General features: G+C 38.3%; 1 protein-coding gene across 6 annotated transcripts in view; it reads right to left on the bottom strand.

Annotated features, from left to right (window-relative positions):
* The window catches only part of TFPI (tissue factor pathway inhibitor), a 76,273-nt gene that overhangs the window by 40,099 nt on the left and 17,411 nt on the right, over positions 1–18,763 (bottom strand). For 4 of the 6 annotated variants that reach the window (XR_001399923.3, XM_014852909.3, XM_070508225.1 and 1 more), the window contains exon 2: positions 4,474–4,596. Coding sequence is in view for 4 of the 6 variants with exons in the window: in XM_014852909.3 (XP_014708395.1) it covers positions 4,474–4,594 (121 nt within the window). In the remaining 2 variants the exon portion in view is untranslated. Of the gene's footprint in view, positions 1–4,473; positions 4,597–17,010; positions 17,187–18,763 lie in introns of all 6 variants that reach the window. The other 2 variants (XR_011502910.1, XM_044768591.2) reach the window with 1 other exon arrangement.

Raw genomic sequence — 18,763 nt, forward strand, 5'->3', positions numbered from 1 at the left:
CAGACACCCGACGACTGAAGAAGGGCTTCAGACAGGCACCTTTAACACAGATCTCCCCCTGGAGAGCACAGGGAGCTTCACCTGGGTTGCCATATATGTGCAGGAAAACTATTTCTTATAAATCAGTAATGTATATCAGTTCTTTCTCATTGATGATTCCTCTGCTTTTGACTCTTAATATAGTTGATATTCCTTATCATCATGCCAAATCTTTTCTTTCACATTTTGCCTGTTAAGGATATGCAACCCGAAGTTCAACCTGCTATTTAGTAGTTGTGCCACGAGGTGGCGGCAGTGCACCACAAACACGAAAGATAATGCCCAGTAATTGCAGCACTCCTCCCAGTACTAACCACAGCTAATGTCGTTTACTGAGTGATTACTATGATCCAGACATTTTGTAATTATATTATTTAATGATCACAACAACCTTCTGACTTAGGTATTATCTCCAATTTGTAAATTATATAGAAAGCACTGCAGGGGCTGTAGTGGTTAAGCTTGTGCGCACCACTTTGGCGGCCTGGGGTTCACGGGTTTGGATCCCAGGCGCAGACCTATGCATTGCTCATCAAGCACATACAAAATAGAGGAAGATTACCACAGATGTTAACTCAGTAACAATGCTAGTTCAGTGACAATCTTCCTCAAGCAAAAAGAGGAAGATTAGCAACAGATGTTAGCTCAGGGCCAATCTTCCTCACCAAAAAAAAAGCACTGCAGAAATTTAATTGCTCAGTTCACACCATAAGTGATGGCTTTGGAATTGACTCCCACATAGTTTTACATCAGATATGTCACACCTTCTTAGTAACTGAGTAATAATGTCACAGATCTCTATAATTGAGAATCCTAAATTGGCATTTAAGTGAAGCACATAGACTTAGTTATATAATTTCCAGTCAATTAATAAACTTTTTTCTAAAATTCAGTTTATAAAAACTAAAAAAGCTTTCAATGATGAAAGTAGGTGATGATTTTATACCAATTTCCTAAGGAAAATGCTAAGAATTAACTTTTATTAACTGTATCTTATTAGCAATTATTTTTCTTTACTATTCGAATTTTAATGTATTTCTTACCTGAATCTTGTGTTAGAATATCCTTTTGTGCAGTGAGCTTGGGACCTACACCTGGGCGCAGCATCCCTGAGGTAGAGGAGTGATCAGGCCTGCCCTCTTGGACACAGCATCAGCCCACTCCACTCAAAAGGATGGAAATTGCCCTTGTTTTCATTTCTTAATTTTTGAGAGTTAACGATCGTGGGTCGAGCCTGTGGCAGGCACTGTGCTGCCATGGCGGATATGAGAGTAAATATATGGCAGCAGTACCCTCTTTTTCATGGGGCATCCAGACACTAAAGATTACATGTATAAATATTCACGGAGCTCAGGAAGCTGCACGAGCCTATAATCAGACTCTTAAGCTTGTCTGAGGGGTTCAGGGATAACTTTCCTGAGACAAAACTGAGATGTGAAGACAGTGTTGACAGTGACATGGGTCTGCCCAAGGCTGTGAAATTGGAAAACACACGGAGGGCAATGTAACATGAATTCAACCTGATGCAGTGAGATAAACAGAATTATGGTTTATGTTTAAGCATTTTTTTTTTCTTTTTTTGAGGAAGATTAGCCCTGAGCTAACATCTGCTGCCAATACTCCTCTTTTTGCTGAGGAAGACTGGCCCTGAGCTAACATCCATGCCCATCTTCCTCTACTTTATACGTCGGACGCCTACCACAGCATGGCTTGCCAAGCAGTGCCATGTCTGCACCTGGGATCCGAACCTGCGAACCCTGGGCTGCTGAAGAGGAACATGCAAACTTGACTGCTGTGCCACCTGGCTGGCCCTATGTTTAAGCACTTTTGTAATTGATTTCTTGTATTTTATATCTCACCGTCCGACAATTACAGTCTCACTCCTCCGTCCCCTTGTCCGGGATGTTGGATGGAAGGCTCCTCATAGTGCTTGGAGCCTGTCGCGTCCTCGACTGTTAGCATCCTAATTCTCCCGGAATTTGTTGGGGAACCTAGAGCTTTAAGGCAACTTGCTATCTAAGAGTCGACCTGCTGCTTGGCTCTCTCACTAGAAGGTTTGACTTCTCTGGAAGGGAAGAACTCAGACATGTACTCTTCGCCTTCTCTGTGCCAGAAAATGTGCCACATGTTTTCATGCCGTTTGTATAACAACCATCCAAATGTGGTTCTTTACATTGCTTGCTTATAGATTAGGACACTGCGAGTCAGAAAGTTTACATTAACCCATCTAATTTTGCAAAGCTACCCTCTGGCAAACCACACACGCAAACTTAAGTCTGTCTGATTCTAAATCTTATGAAAAATACTTGCCTTTCTCTAAATGCTCCCTGCTATCTTCTCTCTCCCAGTCCAGAGGAATTAAAAAAAAAAGTTTATCACCACTGTGGTTTATCATCCTTTTTGTCTTACCAAAAAAAGAATAAAAAGTTTATTCTACTTTATCCTACCTGCTGGTTGGACTGATGAAAGAAAGTTTACTATTGTGAGAGAAGCCATAAAATCTTGCATGTTTTTCTATAAAAGGATAGTACGCTATTTCACTGAAATAGTGTACTTCTATAAAATGGTGGTACGACCTTGGCATAATGTGATAAACAGTATCTCCAAAATTGAATTGATTCAGATGCAGGATCATGCTATTCCAAGATTCATTAAAAACAAAACAAAACAAAAACTGAGTAAGACTGTGCAATCAATCAGTCAGCTAAGTGGTCTTCAAGTCTAGCTTTAAGATCAAAATGTTTTCTTATCCAGCTGGGTTTTGTCTGGATTTATGCGATTTTAGACTCTGGCCTACATATTGATGGGTGAATCTGATTTCTTGGTTGACTGCGGCTGCAGTAACAATTTCGGGAACCTCCTTGTTAACTGGCTTGCATTTTCTCAGCCTACCTGAGGGAGACTGGACTAGGTGAATATCGGAACATGCAGAGCCTTTCTCCTCCCACTTCCCGAGATGGGGTTGCCTGCTTTTTCCCTGTTGGAACCTATTTTATCCTCCACATCCCCTCTTGACTGAACCTCCAGAATTTTAGAACTTTAGACATCCTTTTTGAGAAATGAGCCAAATGAAGGATTAGAGTTCATCCCATAATGCCCAAATTCCTATTTTCATAAGGCACATTACAGTTTTGACTTCATTAAATAACATTCCATCTTTAGGAATTTTTTCTAACAATATATGTTTTTCTCAGTGGCATATAACCGTAAGCCTTTATTTTTCACTCATGGGTTGGATGTGAATGGCCCTGTTGATCTCAGCTGCCTTGCTTCCCCTCCCGTGGTCAGCTGGAGGTGGTCTCAGCTGGGTCCGCCTGGGCAGCTGGGCTTCAAGCTGTGGGTCCAGCTGGGGCAGATCTTCAGCTCTGCTCCAAGTGTCTCATTCTTGGGTGAAGGATGAAGTAATGCCACACGTACCACTTGGCCACCTCCCCATGCCAAGCTCTCAGGTCACCAAGCGTGGCTGAGTCCCCTTCCTCTTCTCACCAACAGCAGCTCCTTAGGGCTGCCTCCATCACTTCACTTACACGTTACACTGAAACCACCTGTCTACACTTCAGTCTCCCCTGTGAAACTGAGATTCTTGAGAACCTGGTCTCAGTCACCACTGCTTGCCTAGCACCTATCACAGTCTCAGGCACTTCAAATTTATCTGTTCAATCTTTATCAAAGGGAAGTACACTGAACAAAATCACTTTAAAGAGCTGTTCAAGATACGTAATAAGGATGTATTTATGGAAGTCTTTTGTACATAACGCACATAAATACAAATAGAAGTTGTCATTTTGTTCATATTCTCTCACTATTACCAATGACTTGAGAGTTCTATCAGTGATTTACTAACTTGCTACAAAATATTACTTTTAAGAAAGACAGAAATCTATAATAACAATCACTGTACAGTCTTCTCCTTGCTCTATTGTTTGATTGTTATATTTTATTTTTAGACACAGAGCTTTATGGGATTAGAACTAAATTCTATTACAGATCTCTTGGTGTCCTGCTTGACTAGATTCTCACACTGGACTCATCTGGCAAGTTCTGATTTGGGGAATAAGGGCCGGAAGGAGAGAATGGCTCGACTTCAGATGTCTGTAGCTTCTGTTTCCTTCTCACACTTCTCCCAGCTAACGGGGGCATCAAAGTCCGCAGCGAGTTGTTCTTACAGCATTTGGTTCCTTGCAATTTTCCAGAGATCCTTCAGTGTTTAATATTATAGCCTGAAAAAAGAGAAGTCTTCCCTGCTAAAATGACTTTTTTTGGACTAAGTTTGTTTGTTTGTTTTCTGATACATTACATATAAGATGTTTCCCAAGAAAAATGTCCCTTCGATAAAAACTAATTTTCCTACGTGATGGGGAAAATAAATTTGTTTTTGGATTAAAATTGAGAGCTTTGACTAGCTTAAAAAGATGAATGCTTCCGCCACTTTACCTGTAATATTTGTATGTTCTTCACTTTCCTGAGGAGCAGCATTAAGAGGAGCAGACGCACAACCAAGCAGCAGACATATAGAAGCCCAACAAATCTGTTCTTTCTTCATTGTATAGATCATCTCTGAAATACAAGACATGGATAGAGCTAATAAATAAAATGTTAATGCATAATTATCCATAGGCTAGTAGGAATCTAATGCATACCTCCAAATGTAAATTTCTATGACATTTAATGTGTATTCTTATACATCTCTGTCCACACATTCCATGACTCATATTTCAAACATGTGTATGTAGCATTCAATATTGTGGACTCACATACTTTCAGCACATATATCTAATAAAATTCAAATACACAGGTCATATTTCATATTTCCTTGAAAATACAAATTAAAATAGCAATAATTGAGAGACATGGGTAAATGCTGATAAACATGGCTAAGTATGTATTAAGATGACTTGGAAGCAACCTAGGTGCCCATCAAGGGACGAATGGATAAAGAAGATGTGGTATATACACAATGGAATACTACTCAGCCATAAGAAATGAGGAAATCTGGCCATTTGTGACAACATGGATGGATCTTGAGGGTATTATGCTGAGTGAAATAAGTCAGAGGGAGAAAGTCAAATACCACATGATCTCACTCATAAATGGAAGATAAAAACAATGACAAACAAACACATAGCGACAGAGATTGGATTGGTGGTCACCATAGGGGAAGTGGTGAGGGAGGAGGGCGAAAGGATCAATTAGGCTCACATGTGAGGGGATGGACTCTAATTAGCTTTTGGGTGGTGAACATGGTGTAATCTACAGAGAATCTGAAATATATTACGATGTACATCTGAAAACTATATAACGTTATAATCCAATGTTACTGCAACAAAATAAATTACAAAAAATTTTTTTAAAGATCCATTTTCACATGCAATTCTGTTTGCCACATCTTTCTACAGCTATTCTTCTTTCTCAGTCAGAACTAATTATATGTTAACTTTTCTTGCATTTTTCTACTAACTCATTAATGAAACTTTCAATTCCTGATTTCTTTTTCTTTTTGCTCCAGTCTTTCTTTGAAAAAAGAAACACATTTTCCAAATTTTCATCTTTGTTTCCTTTAAAATATTTTTCTGTTTTTATAACCACTTTCCTAACCAGGTTTTCTATGAGATAGCAAACAGAACTGAGGAAAAAAGAAATATCTAACATTCCAGCCAGTCCTGTCCTCCAGTTCTTCCCCCCTCAGCTTAGGGAGTTATCTGATTCAAAAATGTTTCACAGAAAAGTGACTGAAAGTGATAAACCAACACATTAACACTCTGAGGGAAACAGATTTCAGCAGGAGAGTGACACTTCCTGTTTCAAAATGATTTAAAGATTTACAGCAAAAAAATAATGGAAAAGTATATCTAAATTTTTTTTTTAAAGGCTATTTCTCCCTTGGATTCAGAGGTGGAAGGAAATGTGTAATGTTCATACAGGATGCGAACAGAAAAAGAAGGGAACATACACACATGTTCAGATACTAATGCCATCAGAGTCCCGAAGGAAAGAGAAATCTAATCAGTAAACATTCACAAATGCAGGAACAGATATTCCATCAAAAACAACTTTGAGAATTCTCTGTTTATGTCTGTAGCAAATCACTGCCACAATATACACCATTAAGATGTGAGTAGCCTTATAATAAATTAATAAAGTAAGAAATGCCATTTTGCTTTAAGCTTCTTTAAAAGCACCAGTGAAATGTATAACCTATTTTCTCATAACACTTTAGACACATTAGCACATATTTGATTTTGAGTCAGTAGCAATGTTATATACCTTCTAAAACATATCATAAGCTATAGGAATCCACAAATATATGTATGTATATGTATGCCTATATACACATATATATTATTTTGAAGAGTCTATCAACCAAATTTGTAGGCTTTATCTAATTTTTGAAAATGTATTTTTCAGCGACTCTTCTATTTTCGTTTGATTCTTTGAGATATACAACCTGTTTTACTTTGAGTGTAAAATACATCATGTTTTTCTATCCCATGGCTTAGGAAGCAGGTTGAAGTTGGGTGCTTGCTGAAGAACTTGATGAAAACTGGGACTCTAAATCCATCGTGACTTTCTTTACAAATGGTGGCCTAGAGTGTTGCTCAGTTTTAGTAGTTTTAGACTTTCCTTGATTGTGAGAATCAGAAGCCAGCTCAGATAGTTTGGGTCAGAAAGTCATCAGCTCATTCATTCCAGAGAAGGTAGAACAATGAGGACTAGAGATGCAGGTTTGCGGCTGGATCTCAGAAACGACTAGTCAGGGAGCTGACCACCACCAGGAGTCTTTCATTCCTGCTGCACCCCTTACACGAGCTTTATTCTCGCCCAGTGCAGCCCAACTTTCCCTACACAGTACGATGCATAGCAGTGATATTTCCTGGGTTCTAAACCCTGAAGGTTCTTCCATCAAAATAGCGTTCCTACATCTCTTTATGGACTAGGTTCAAACAGCTTGAGAATGGCACTGATAGTTTCAAGTTGGAAAAAGTGTCCCCACTTTGGACCAATATATTTGAGTTGGAAAGCTGTAGGAGATCAGTATGGATTTGGGGGGCCCTAAACAAGCCAGGGGTCAGAAACAGGAAAATGGAATAACATTGGAAATCTGATTTAAGTATTTGGTTTTGGGGGTGGAGTGGACAGAGGTAGCCCCCAGGAGGAGGGGATTGTTGCTTCCAGAAGAAAGGAAAGATATTGGACAGATAAACTATGAGTATGCACTACAACAGGCCACAGCTAATTAATGGCTGATCTGAACTTGAATTCAGTCAGCAGATTGCTAGTTCAGCGCTCTCTCTTCTCCATAACGTTGCCTCAGAAAAGTGACCAAAAGCATTAAATGATTCATGTTCACAGAGCAGTGGGAGACTGATTTCGGCATACCATTGAAAAAAAATACAACATTTTATAACATCTATAAAACTGTAATTTGTGGAGATCAATCAGAGTGAACTGACCTAATTATATATTATTGTAATTAACTTCCTTTTTAAAATTTCAAAATGCATCAAGTCACCTTGCAAAATGGCAAACAAGATGATAAGCCCAAACCGGAGCTGTGCATTGGTTAACTCACTTCTCCCACATTCCTGTACCTTTCTGTACTTGACTTTCTTGAATAGCTGGCTCCATTAAAAATATGCATTACCCCACCCTGTGTCATATGCAAAAATTGAGTCAAGGGAACTTAAAGATCTAAATGTGAAAGACAAAACATTAAATCTTGTAGAAGAAGCGTAGGAGAATATGTTCACGATGAGCATAGCGAAGATTTCTTTTCTTTTCTTTTCTTTTTTGCTGAGGAAGATTCACTCTGAACTAACATTCATGCCAATCTTTCTCTATTTTTTAGTATGTGGGCTTCCAGCACAGCACAGCATGGCCACTAACAGAGAGGTGTACGTCCACTACTAGGACTGAAACCTGCCTACCAAAGTGGAGCGCATTGAACTTAACCACTAGGCCACTAAGGCTGGCCCAAGATTTCTGAATCAGGATACAGATAGCACCAATTATAAAATAAAATACCAATAAATGGACTTCATTAAAATTAAGAACTTCTGTTCATCAAGGTAAGCACTGCTAAGACTGAAAAGGTGAGCTGTGAGAAGGTTTTTGAAGTTCATATCTCCAAAGATCATATATTGAAACTGTATCAAGAACTACAAATAAATATCTAATTAAAAATGGGGTAAAGAGTGAACACACACTTCAAAAGGTGACATGCATATGGCCAATGAGCGTATTAAAAGATGCTCAACATAATCAGTAATCAGAAAAATACAAATTAGCACTATTGTGAGATACTATAACTTAAATTCATAAAAACGGACAATACAAAGTGTTGGTGAGAATATGGACCCCACCATCATTGTTGGTGGGATTATGCTATGGTCTCGTTTGCTTCCCCCAAATTTTTATGTAGAAGCCTAAAATTCTACATAAAGTGCTGGTATTAGGAGGTGAGGTCTTTCAGAGCAGATTATGTCATGAGGGATGGGATTAGTGTGGTTATAATATATATATATATTGTGTATATATATACATGAGTGAGATCCTTCCACAGAGATTCTTCCTTTTTTCCACCATATGAAGATAGAGTGAGAAGGCACCAGCTATGAACTAGGTCCTCACTCTAGTTATGTCCCTTTTAATTTCTAACTTGGCATCAGAAGTTATTTAGGCAAGAATATATTATATGAATGTGTTGTGTTAGTGACTGGTTGTGCATCATAATATTTTAGACACTAAGGGAAATTAAAAAAATCTAGAGAAATCCTTGACCTTCAAGGAATTTGCACTCAACCAATTGAGTTAAATAAAAATGCAATAAGTGCCAAGATGGATTGTCAGGATATCTTTGCATATACCAGGCATGTAGCAGTGGAGAATAAATATATGTTAAATTATTTAACTTGAATAAAAATAGTATTTATATACTGGGGCAATAAACTAGAAATTCTAAGCTCAGCTCTGCCAGCAACTTATTAAGTAACTTTTGGAAATAAATTTATATTACTGAAGCTGATTCATAAAATGCATGACTTGGGCTAGATTGTCCTTAAATTCCATTCCAGTGCTAAGAATTTATGCATTTGAACTAACATATTTTACACACTGCATAGCTTACATTTTCTATTCACTTTAATGCTAATTTTCAGCATCGATTTTACTCTCTTAGGTCAAGGTGTGTTCTTAGAATACTAGTTCAGCAAGATGTTATTAGTTGTTACATAAAAAAAGTGTTCATAGGTTAATATATGTTTCTATCTGAGTTAAAAAATTTATATAGGTTTCTCAACTGTAGGACTTTTTCAGAATCCTTATTATGGTAATGTGCAATTGTATCTTCTACGGGAGAACATAGTAAATGCATTTCCAAAGTTACATGACAAAGGACTGTTTTTCCATAAAATATTTTTGGAAAATACCTTGAGAAATAAGATACAGGTAAGGAAAAGTCAGCAGGTTTCCTGAATCAGGAAAATACAAAAAAGTATGATGTGATTTGTGCTTTAATAAAATCCAGCATGTGTGGAAAGATGTTGAGAGGGCAAAATTATAAGTGGAATTAACAGCTAGAATATTGCAGAGGATCAGAATGTAATCACGAACAGGAGCTATTGGTGGAACTATAGGAAAAAGGCCAGGTGTGAGAGACTTTTTGAGTTGAGTATTGGCAAAATTGAGTGAGGATATGAAGGACAGAGGACTCAAGGATATCCCGAGGGAATTGTGCTAGTCATACAACTAGGTAAATTAATATAAGTATGGATTTGTGTGCATATTAGGCATGAATTCAGTCTGCGTGTGAGGTTATGTTTTCTAAGTGGACCTGTATAAGGGCAATTACAGACATAGGCAGGAGCTAGGAGATGTTTTGCTCTATTGCCATCATCATCATGAGGTAAGATTTTCCAAGGGAACGGGTGTCCAATAAAGCATTCCCAGCTCCCCCTCCAACTTTATTTTCTGTCAGTCATTCCCGTAATTGCTCAGCTGTATGGACATTGCCTTCTAATCCCTTACCTCCACTGAAACTGCTAATTCTTGAACAAACCATACTCCTTCTAGGTTTAACACTTTGAAATTGCTATTTCCTGTCATGGGAACACTCTTCAACAAGATACTGCAATAGCAGACTCCCTTCTTTTAGTAAGAATGGTTGTCAGATAGCCTCTCCTCCAAAAGATCTTCTTTGAGTGCCATATTTAGAAAGTAACCACCACCACTTCCTCTGTCACTCTATCCCAATAACCTGGTTTGTTTTTCAAGGTTCTTTGTCTTTTCATTATTGAATTGTAGGACTTCTTTATATATTATGGATACAAGTTCTTTGCCAAATAATATATATTATAAATATTTTATCTTAGTCTAAGACTTATCTTTTCATTTCGATACAAGTGTCTTTTGATGAGAACAAATTTTTAATTTGGATAAATTGTCTTTTTAAAATAATTCAATAGCTGTTAGTATAGCCACAGAGTTTACAAACATTCAATTTGAGAGCCACAATCAATTTTAGAGCATTTTTCATTACCCTGTAACTCCACACCCTTTAGCCATCTCCCCCCACCCCCCAATTTCCCCATTCCCACATCCCTAGGAAACCATTAATCTAATTTCTGTCTCTATATATAGACTAGTTCTAGGCATTTCTTTTAAATGGGATAATACAATACAAGGCCTTTTGTGGCTGGCTTCTTTCATTTAGCACAATATTTTCAAGTTTCATCCATGCTGTAGCAAAAATCAGTACTTCTTTTTATTGCCAAAAATATTCTATTGTATAGATATGTCACAATTTATTCATCCATTCATCACTTAACAAACATTTTTGCTATTTCCACTTTTTTGGATATTATGAATAATGCTGCTATGAACATTTGTGCACAAGTTTTTGTGTAGACGTTTTCATTTCTCTCGGGCATACACAGGCATACCTTGTTTTATTATGCTTTGCTTTATTGTGCTTTGCACATATTGTTTTTTTTATGAATTGAAGGTTTGTGGCAACCCTGCAATGAGCAAGTCTATTAGCACCATTTTTCCAGCAGCATTTGCTCACTTCATGTCTCTGTGTCACATTTCAGTGCTTTTTGCCATATTTCAAACTTTTTCATTTTTACTGTATTTGTTATGGTGATCTGTGATTAGTGATCTTTGATGTTGCTGCTGTATTTGTTTCAGGGCAACATGAACCGCACCCATAATAAGATGGCGAACTTAATTGAAAAATGTTGTGTGTGTTCTGATCGCTCCACCGACTGGTTGTTACCCTGTCTCTCTCCCTCTCCTCAGACCTCCCTATGCCCTGAGACACAACAATATTGAAATCAGATCAACTGGTAACCCTCCGATGGCCTCTAAGTGTTCGAGTGAAAGAAGGAGTTGCACATCTCTCACTTTAAATCAAAAGCTAGAAGTGACTAAGCTTAGTGAGGAAGTCATGTTGAAAGCTGAGATAAGCTGAAAGCTGGGCCTCTTGCATCAAACAATTAGCCAAGTTGTGACTGCAAAGGAAAAGTTCTTGAAGGAAATTAAATGTACTACTCTAGTGAACACATGTATGATAAGAAAGCAAAATAGCTATACTGCTGATATGGAGAAAGTTTTAGCGGTCTGGATAGAAGATGAAACCAGCCACAAAATTCTCTTAAGCCAAAGCCTAATCCAGAGGAAAGCTCTAACTCTCTTCAAGCCTATGAAGCCTGAGAGAGGTGAGGAAGCTTCAGAAGAAAAGTATGAATGTAGTAGACGCTGGCTCATGAGGTTTAAGGAAAGTGATATCGACCCTGATATCAGTTTCCCCACATGAAACCTAGCATATATGGGGTTAAAACCAAAACACTCATTCCCTGCTTACTCCCTGGCTTCCTAGCTCCAGAATCCACTATCCTCCATGGAGACAGACACCATCAAGGACAAGCACCTGGATCATCTCTCCACAAAGAGATACAGGCTGGTGGGAAAGCTGCTGACCAGCAAGGTCACGGGGTCCCTCCTCTCTGCAAGTATCTCAAGGACAAACACAGGCTGGTGGGAAAGCTCTGATCAGCAAGCCCATATGCTCCCCCTCCCCTATCTAAAACCCCAAATAAAAACCCTTCCTTTTAGCTTTTCGGGGAGTTTGGGATTTCAGCGTTAACTGTCCTCTCTCCTTGCTCAGTGCTGTGCAAAAATAAAATTCCTACTTTCTTCCACCACACCCGGTGTCAGAGATTGGCTTGCTGAGCAATGGGTGAGCGAACTCACTTCAGGTTCCATATCAAAAGAAGCCATCTCCATAACATAAAAGTGCAACGTGAAGCACCAAGTGCTGATATAGAAGCTGCAGCAATTTACCCAGCCGATCTAGCTAAGATCATTCATGAAGGGGGCTACACTAAAAAAGAGATTTGCAATGTAGACAAAACAGCCTTCTATTGCAAGAAGATGCCATCCAGGACTTTCATAGCTAGAGAGGAGAAGTCAATGCCTGATTTCAAAGCTTCAAAGGATAGGCTGACTCTCTTGTTAGGGGCTAATGCAGCTGGTGACTTTGTAAGTTAAAGCCACTGCTCATTGACCCTTCTGAAAATCCTAGGGCTCTTAAGAATTATGCTACATCTCTCTGCCTGTGCTCTATAAATGGAACAACAAAGCCTGGATGACAGCACTTGTTTTTACTGCATGGTTTACTGAATATTTTAAGCCCACTGTTGAGACCTACTGTTCAGAAGAAAAGATCACTTTCAAAATATTACTGCTCATCGACAATGGTCATCCAAGAGTTCTGATGGAGTTGTACAAGAAGACTAAAGTTTTTATGCCTGCTACACAACATCTATTTTTCAGCCCATGGATCAAGGAGCAATTTCAACTTGCAACTCTTATTCTTTAAGAAATACATTTTGTAAGGTTATAGCTGCCATAGATAGTGATTCTTCTGATAGATCTAGGCAAAGTAAATAGAAATCCTTCTAGAAAGGATTCACTATTCTAAACGCCATTGAAAACATTTGTGATTCATGGGAAGGGGTCAAAATAACAACATTAACAGGAGTGTGGAAGAAGTTGATTCCAATCCTCATGGATGACTAAAGGGTTCAAGACTTCAGCTGAGGATGTAACTGCACATGTGACAGAAAGTAAGAGTACTAAAATTAGAATTGGAGCCTGAAGAGGTGACTGAATTGCTGCAATGTCATGATAAAACTTTAGCAATGAGGAGTTGTTTCTTTGCTTTTTTTTTTTTTTTTGAGGAAGACTGGCCCTGAGCTAACATCCGTGCCCATCTTCCTCTACTTTATATGTGGGATGGCTACCACAGCATGGCGTGCCAAGCAGTGCCATGTCCGCACCAGGGATCGGAACCGGTGAATCCCAGGCCACTGAGAAGCGGAACGTGTGCACTTAACCACTGTGACACCGGGCAGGCCCCAGAAGAGTTGTTTCTTATGGATGAGCCAAGAAAGTGTTTTTTTAAGATAAAATCTACTTCTGGTAAAGATTCTGTGAGGATTGTTGAAATTACAAAAACGGATTTGGAATATTCCATAAACTTAGGTGATAAAGCAGTTTGGAGGATTGACTCCAACTTTGAAAGAAGTTCTACTGTGGGTAAAATGCTGTCAAACAGCATCACGTGCTACAGAGAGATTATTCACGAAAGGAAGAGTCAATCGATGCAGCAAACGTCATTGTTGTCTGATTTTAAGAAATTAACACAGCCACCCCAGCCTTCAGCAGCCAACACTCTGATCACTTAGCAGTCATCAACCCTGAGGCAAGACCCTCTAACAGCAGAAAGATCACAACTCGCTGAAGGCTCAGATGATGGTTAGTATTTTTCAGCAATAAGGTATTTTTTAGTTAAGGTATCTACATTTTTTTTAGACATAATGCTATTGCACACGATAGACTACAGTATAGTGTATAACATAACTTTTATATGCACTGGGAAGCCAAAAAATTCATGTGACTGGCTTTATTGCAATATTCACTTGATTGCAGTGGTCTGGAACGGAACCCACAATATCTCGGAGGTATGAGTGTACCTAGGAGTGGAACTGGTGGATCATATGGTAATTCTGTTTAATCATTTGAGGAACTGCCAGGCTGTTTCCAAAGCAGCTGCACCACTTTACATTCTTACCAGTAATATCTTGCTTTGTTTTTGAAATAGCACTTAGGTTTTCTTTATCACATTTTGTTGAACTTTTTCTTTTTTAGAGTTTTATTGTTAAGCTCTAAGCTCAATGAGTACTTTGCCACGTCTAAAAGAAAGAAATTTCGTTTGGGCTGCTTCTTTATTTGCGATGTACCAATGAGAGACAGGAGAGACGAAACCTGGCAACTAGAAAAAGAGAAAAAAACATAGCTTGAAGAATAATTCCAATTTTCTGCTCAGCAGTGGCTAATGTTGTTATCTTCTTGGTGTTTATTACTTCCATCCACTCAATTTGGCTGATCCCCGGGGGGGCTACCCTCTGTCCACTAAAACCTGGAGGCTGTTTTTATCTTTAACTTATGTGCTTCCTTGGCTATTTCTCATTTTGGGTGAGTCTGCAGCACACTAATGGAAAGGATAATAAATGAAGAGATGAAATAGAATAGAACTACGGTGGGGAGAGGGAGACAAAAAGGTCTATAGGGATTCTAATAGTTTTCTATTTTCTTTTTATGTTTTGAAGTTCATTTTTCACAAGTAGTATTTTCAACTGAAAGTTCCCAAATATTCTTGAAAACTAGGACTGCAAACGTATTTTTGTTAAAATTTCTTACTAGACTTCTCTTATTCCCAAATGGAGATTCACTGAACTTGAATAATCTTGGCGAGAGGTTTGAGAGCCCAGATTTTTCTCAGGAAAGAGTATTTTCTGAATAAATACATTGTGGGAATGCAAATGTTTGGGCAGTTTCCCAAGAGAGGTCTAAGGCTGTGCCGCTGCACATTTGCCACATACCAGATTCTAACAGGTTGGTACAGAGCCTTCTCTCTCTCTTTATTAACTTCCCCCCAGGGGCCCGCATTCCTAGGACACTGAGTCATCACTATAAGCATTATTTTGGCATCAGGATTCATAATATTAAAATTAAGACCGAATATCATGAGGTTCTGGCTATATGACATATATACCACATTTATTTTAAGAATGATACTAGAAATGCAAAGAGATATCATTATAAAACATCACTTTTTTAATCATCTTTTATTTTTTGAAGTAGTTTCTTATCTATTAGGTTATCGTTTCTTGACAATAACGCTGTGCAGGCAATGGGGCAGGTATACTGAATTTATGTTAGAGAGATGTGATTTACTTTCCAACATCATTTGCCTAGATGGCTAGTAAGTGACAGAGGCAGGACTAGATCCTGGACTATCCCAAAGAATCTTTAAAAGAAATAAGATTTATGGAATAGAGACCAAATGCAATTCAGGAAAATGCAACTAAATATATTAATTACTTACGTCTTCCTATATTTATTTCTCTTTGAAATATTATCTTTATTGTGACTTGAAGAAGATGATTCGGCAAGATCACCAAAGGAGTTACAGAATAGAAATTGGTTTCTCTGGTTTGCTAATCCTACAATTATAATTCATTAACCAATTTAGGCTTTAACTGCGATCATTATTATAATTGTGGATTCAGTGACTTGCCTAAAAGTTTTCTATTCCTGGCTTAAACTCTATACTTCATTAGTGATTATATTTATTGCTGTGTGAATATCTCCACATCATTCTATTCATATATATATGAGAAGCTGGTTTTGGGCCCAAACCTTAGCTGACTACATTAGAGAAGGACACAGGTCATAAGCCTTGGAAAACCTGGGGGTTTGCCCCTTACACGTGGGAAGAGGACACAGAAGTTTCCCATCAGTCAAAGCCAGAACGAGTAGATTAGAACAAGCCTACACAAGGGAACATCTAAAAGGGATAGTTGAAAATCTGTCAAGTATCATATCTTCTCTTTCTTCCCAAACTTTAGTGGAAATAGAAACCACATATACACACATAAAAGAAAAAATCTTGGCTAAAGACCAGAGTTGAAAAGAGCAAATTCCTGTTTTATTTGAGTGCCATTTCAAAGATGTTTTAAGTCAGCTCTTGAACTATCTTGGATAAATTTTTTTATTGTAGATTAAGTCTTTGTTTTAATTTTCTCCCTAGATGTCTGCTTTTAAGGCATTTTCCTACCATGGGGTGGTTAAATTACACTTTGTCAAAGAACAACAATAAAGAGTAATGCAAATAGCAGTTTCCATTAATGAAAGTTTATTATTATATTTTTCTCATTTATATCTCACACTTGCCCTAAGAGGAAGGTGTCCTCAAATGATAGAGAAAATAAATGATGGTTCAAAACGATAAAATAACTATCCAAGAAAACAGCTTGTAAGTGGCAGTGCAAGTGTGTGTACCCGACTCTGACGCAAATGTCTTTAATCATGGCTTTATACTGTCAGATTTCAAAAACAGTCTTGGTTAAAGAAAATTTAAATATTAGTAAAAATTATATCTACACATTAATCTATGGATTGATTAATGTGATTTGCTGTAATAAAAATGGTAAGTAAAGATTTGAAAAAGGCACTACAGATTTGATTAAGGCAGTCACCATCTTACAATGTCCCAAACCACGTTAGCAGGAGTTTTCGGAGCTCTGAATATACGATGTTCTAAATGATATTTGTGTTTATAGGCCAACTGATTAAAAAAATGAATAAAAGAGGCTCAATGCCTAAGGTAGGCAAACTTCAATGAACTAGGTTCAAAGTCTGGCAAGAATGCAGAATTAGACTCAGTTCAAGGTGACTTTTCTTTACTATCCCTTCAAACCAGCCAATAAGGCTTGAAACAAATCTTTATCGGTAACGACACAAGCAGTTTTGTGGCTAAAACTTACAGGAGCTGTCTTCGTCTACTAGGGCTGCCGTAACAAAATACCACCAAGTGGGTGTCTTAAACAACAGAAATTTATTTCTCACCATTCTGGGGGCTGGGAAGTCAAGTCCAAGATGCTGGCAGATTCAGCTTCTGGGTGAGAGCTCTCTTCCTGGCTTGCAGACGCCACCTTCTCTGTGTCCTCACAGAGCCTTTCCTCTGTATGAGCACGTACAGAGAGAGAGGGATCTCTCTTCCTCTCCTTATAAGGCCACCGATCCTATCAGATCAAGACACCACTCTTATGACCTCATTTAACCTAAACTACCTCCTAAAAGCCCTCTGTCCAAATACAATCACATTGGTGGTTATGGTTTCAGCATGTGAATTTCGAGGGGTCACGACTCAGTCCACAGCAGCAGCCCTCCTAGTTTCTTAAGGCAGTGTCTCTAAACTTGGCTGGTAAATTTGTTTCAGAAGTGAGGGTCACTTCTCTTGTCAACAGGCTGTGGGAGGAGACGCATCAGCCCTCGAATCTCTTTTTTAATGTGTAAGCCAATTATTTCCCTTCTGCACAGCTACAGACGTCCATGTTCCATTTCTTGATGCATTATTCAGCTTGAGGCAGGACTGGCCATGGCCTACCACGTTCCTATAGGAAATGTAGAAATCACCTCTATAAGAAGGATGCTTACGATCCAGTTCTCCAAAATTATGTGTTTCTGTTGTTTTGTTTTGTTGTTGTTTCCTAGTGGACATCTGTTCTGAGAAAATAACTGTTCGCTATAAGTCTTTCCTAAGAAGAAAGTACCTTTTTTAGTTCACAACAAGAAGGAAAGACTTGGCAGGTAAAACAGACCCTCACTGCCTGATCTATTCTCTACCCTCATTCCTCAATTGCCGTCACAAATCGTGTGAGAGAGCAGAAGGCCCCGCCCTGTACATCAATTCTTGTCACATCAAATTGGGGGATAACTTCCTCTTAGTTGTGTGGGCTAACTATGAAATTACTCAGAAGTTTTATTTTGAAAATAGATTTTTTTTCATAATTTGGCATAATAAAGGTTGTAAAAAAAGATTCTGAGGGCCTGAAAGCTGAGTATGTAACATTTGCCACAAGATTTTAGGAAAATGAGCAGTCCTTATCACTGTTATGGAAAAGATGTGGAGACACTCTTCACGGCAGCAGAGAGGGCATTCTGTGGCAAATCCCTCTTCTCAGGGGCCTCCTTGCCTCTCCACTCCTGGAATCACACTCTGACACAATCTCATAAATGCTGTGGAAACACTGCTTCTATATCAAATCTCTCCTCAATGATGGCTTCCCAGAGTGCCTCCTTGAGTTCCCAAGACCAAATAGCTCCATGATTATGATCTGTTACCTCTCATTTTTTTAAATCACTGCACCTATCCCTATGTAACACATTATATATTTATTTGCTTATTATCTGTCTTCTCTGCCCTTATATATAGGAATTACGTCTGTTTTGTCTGGTACCTAATAGGAGCTCAATAAATGTTTGCGGAACAAAGCAATGAATTAGGGATCTGTAAAAAAACCTGAATTTTTACTGAAAGTAAAAAGTCACTGGAGAAATTTTAAAATATGTATAAACTAAAATTATTTGAAACTGTATGAATGAAAGTGAACATATCAACCTCAATTATAAATTAATCCTCTATTAGAGAAGACAATAATTATCTAACTAATTATTTCTTCCTTTCCTCCATCCTCACTTCTCCGAAACCTGCCCATATTCTCTACTTATAAAATCTACTCCCAAAACTCCTACTGAATGGACAATAATGGATTCACGCTAGAAAGTGGCCACTGCTGACTTGCCAAGGGGTAGACAC

Source organism: Equus asinus, chromosome 4, assembly GCF_041296235.1.
Source record: "Equus asinus isolate D_3611 breed Donkey chromosome 4, EquAss-T2T_v2, whole genome shotgun sequence".
Classification (NCBI taxonomy): Eukaryota; Metazoa; Chordata; class Mammalia; order Perissodactyla; family Equidae; genus Equus; species Equus asinus.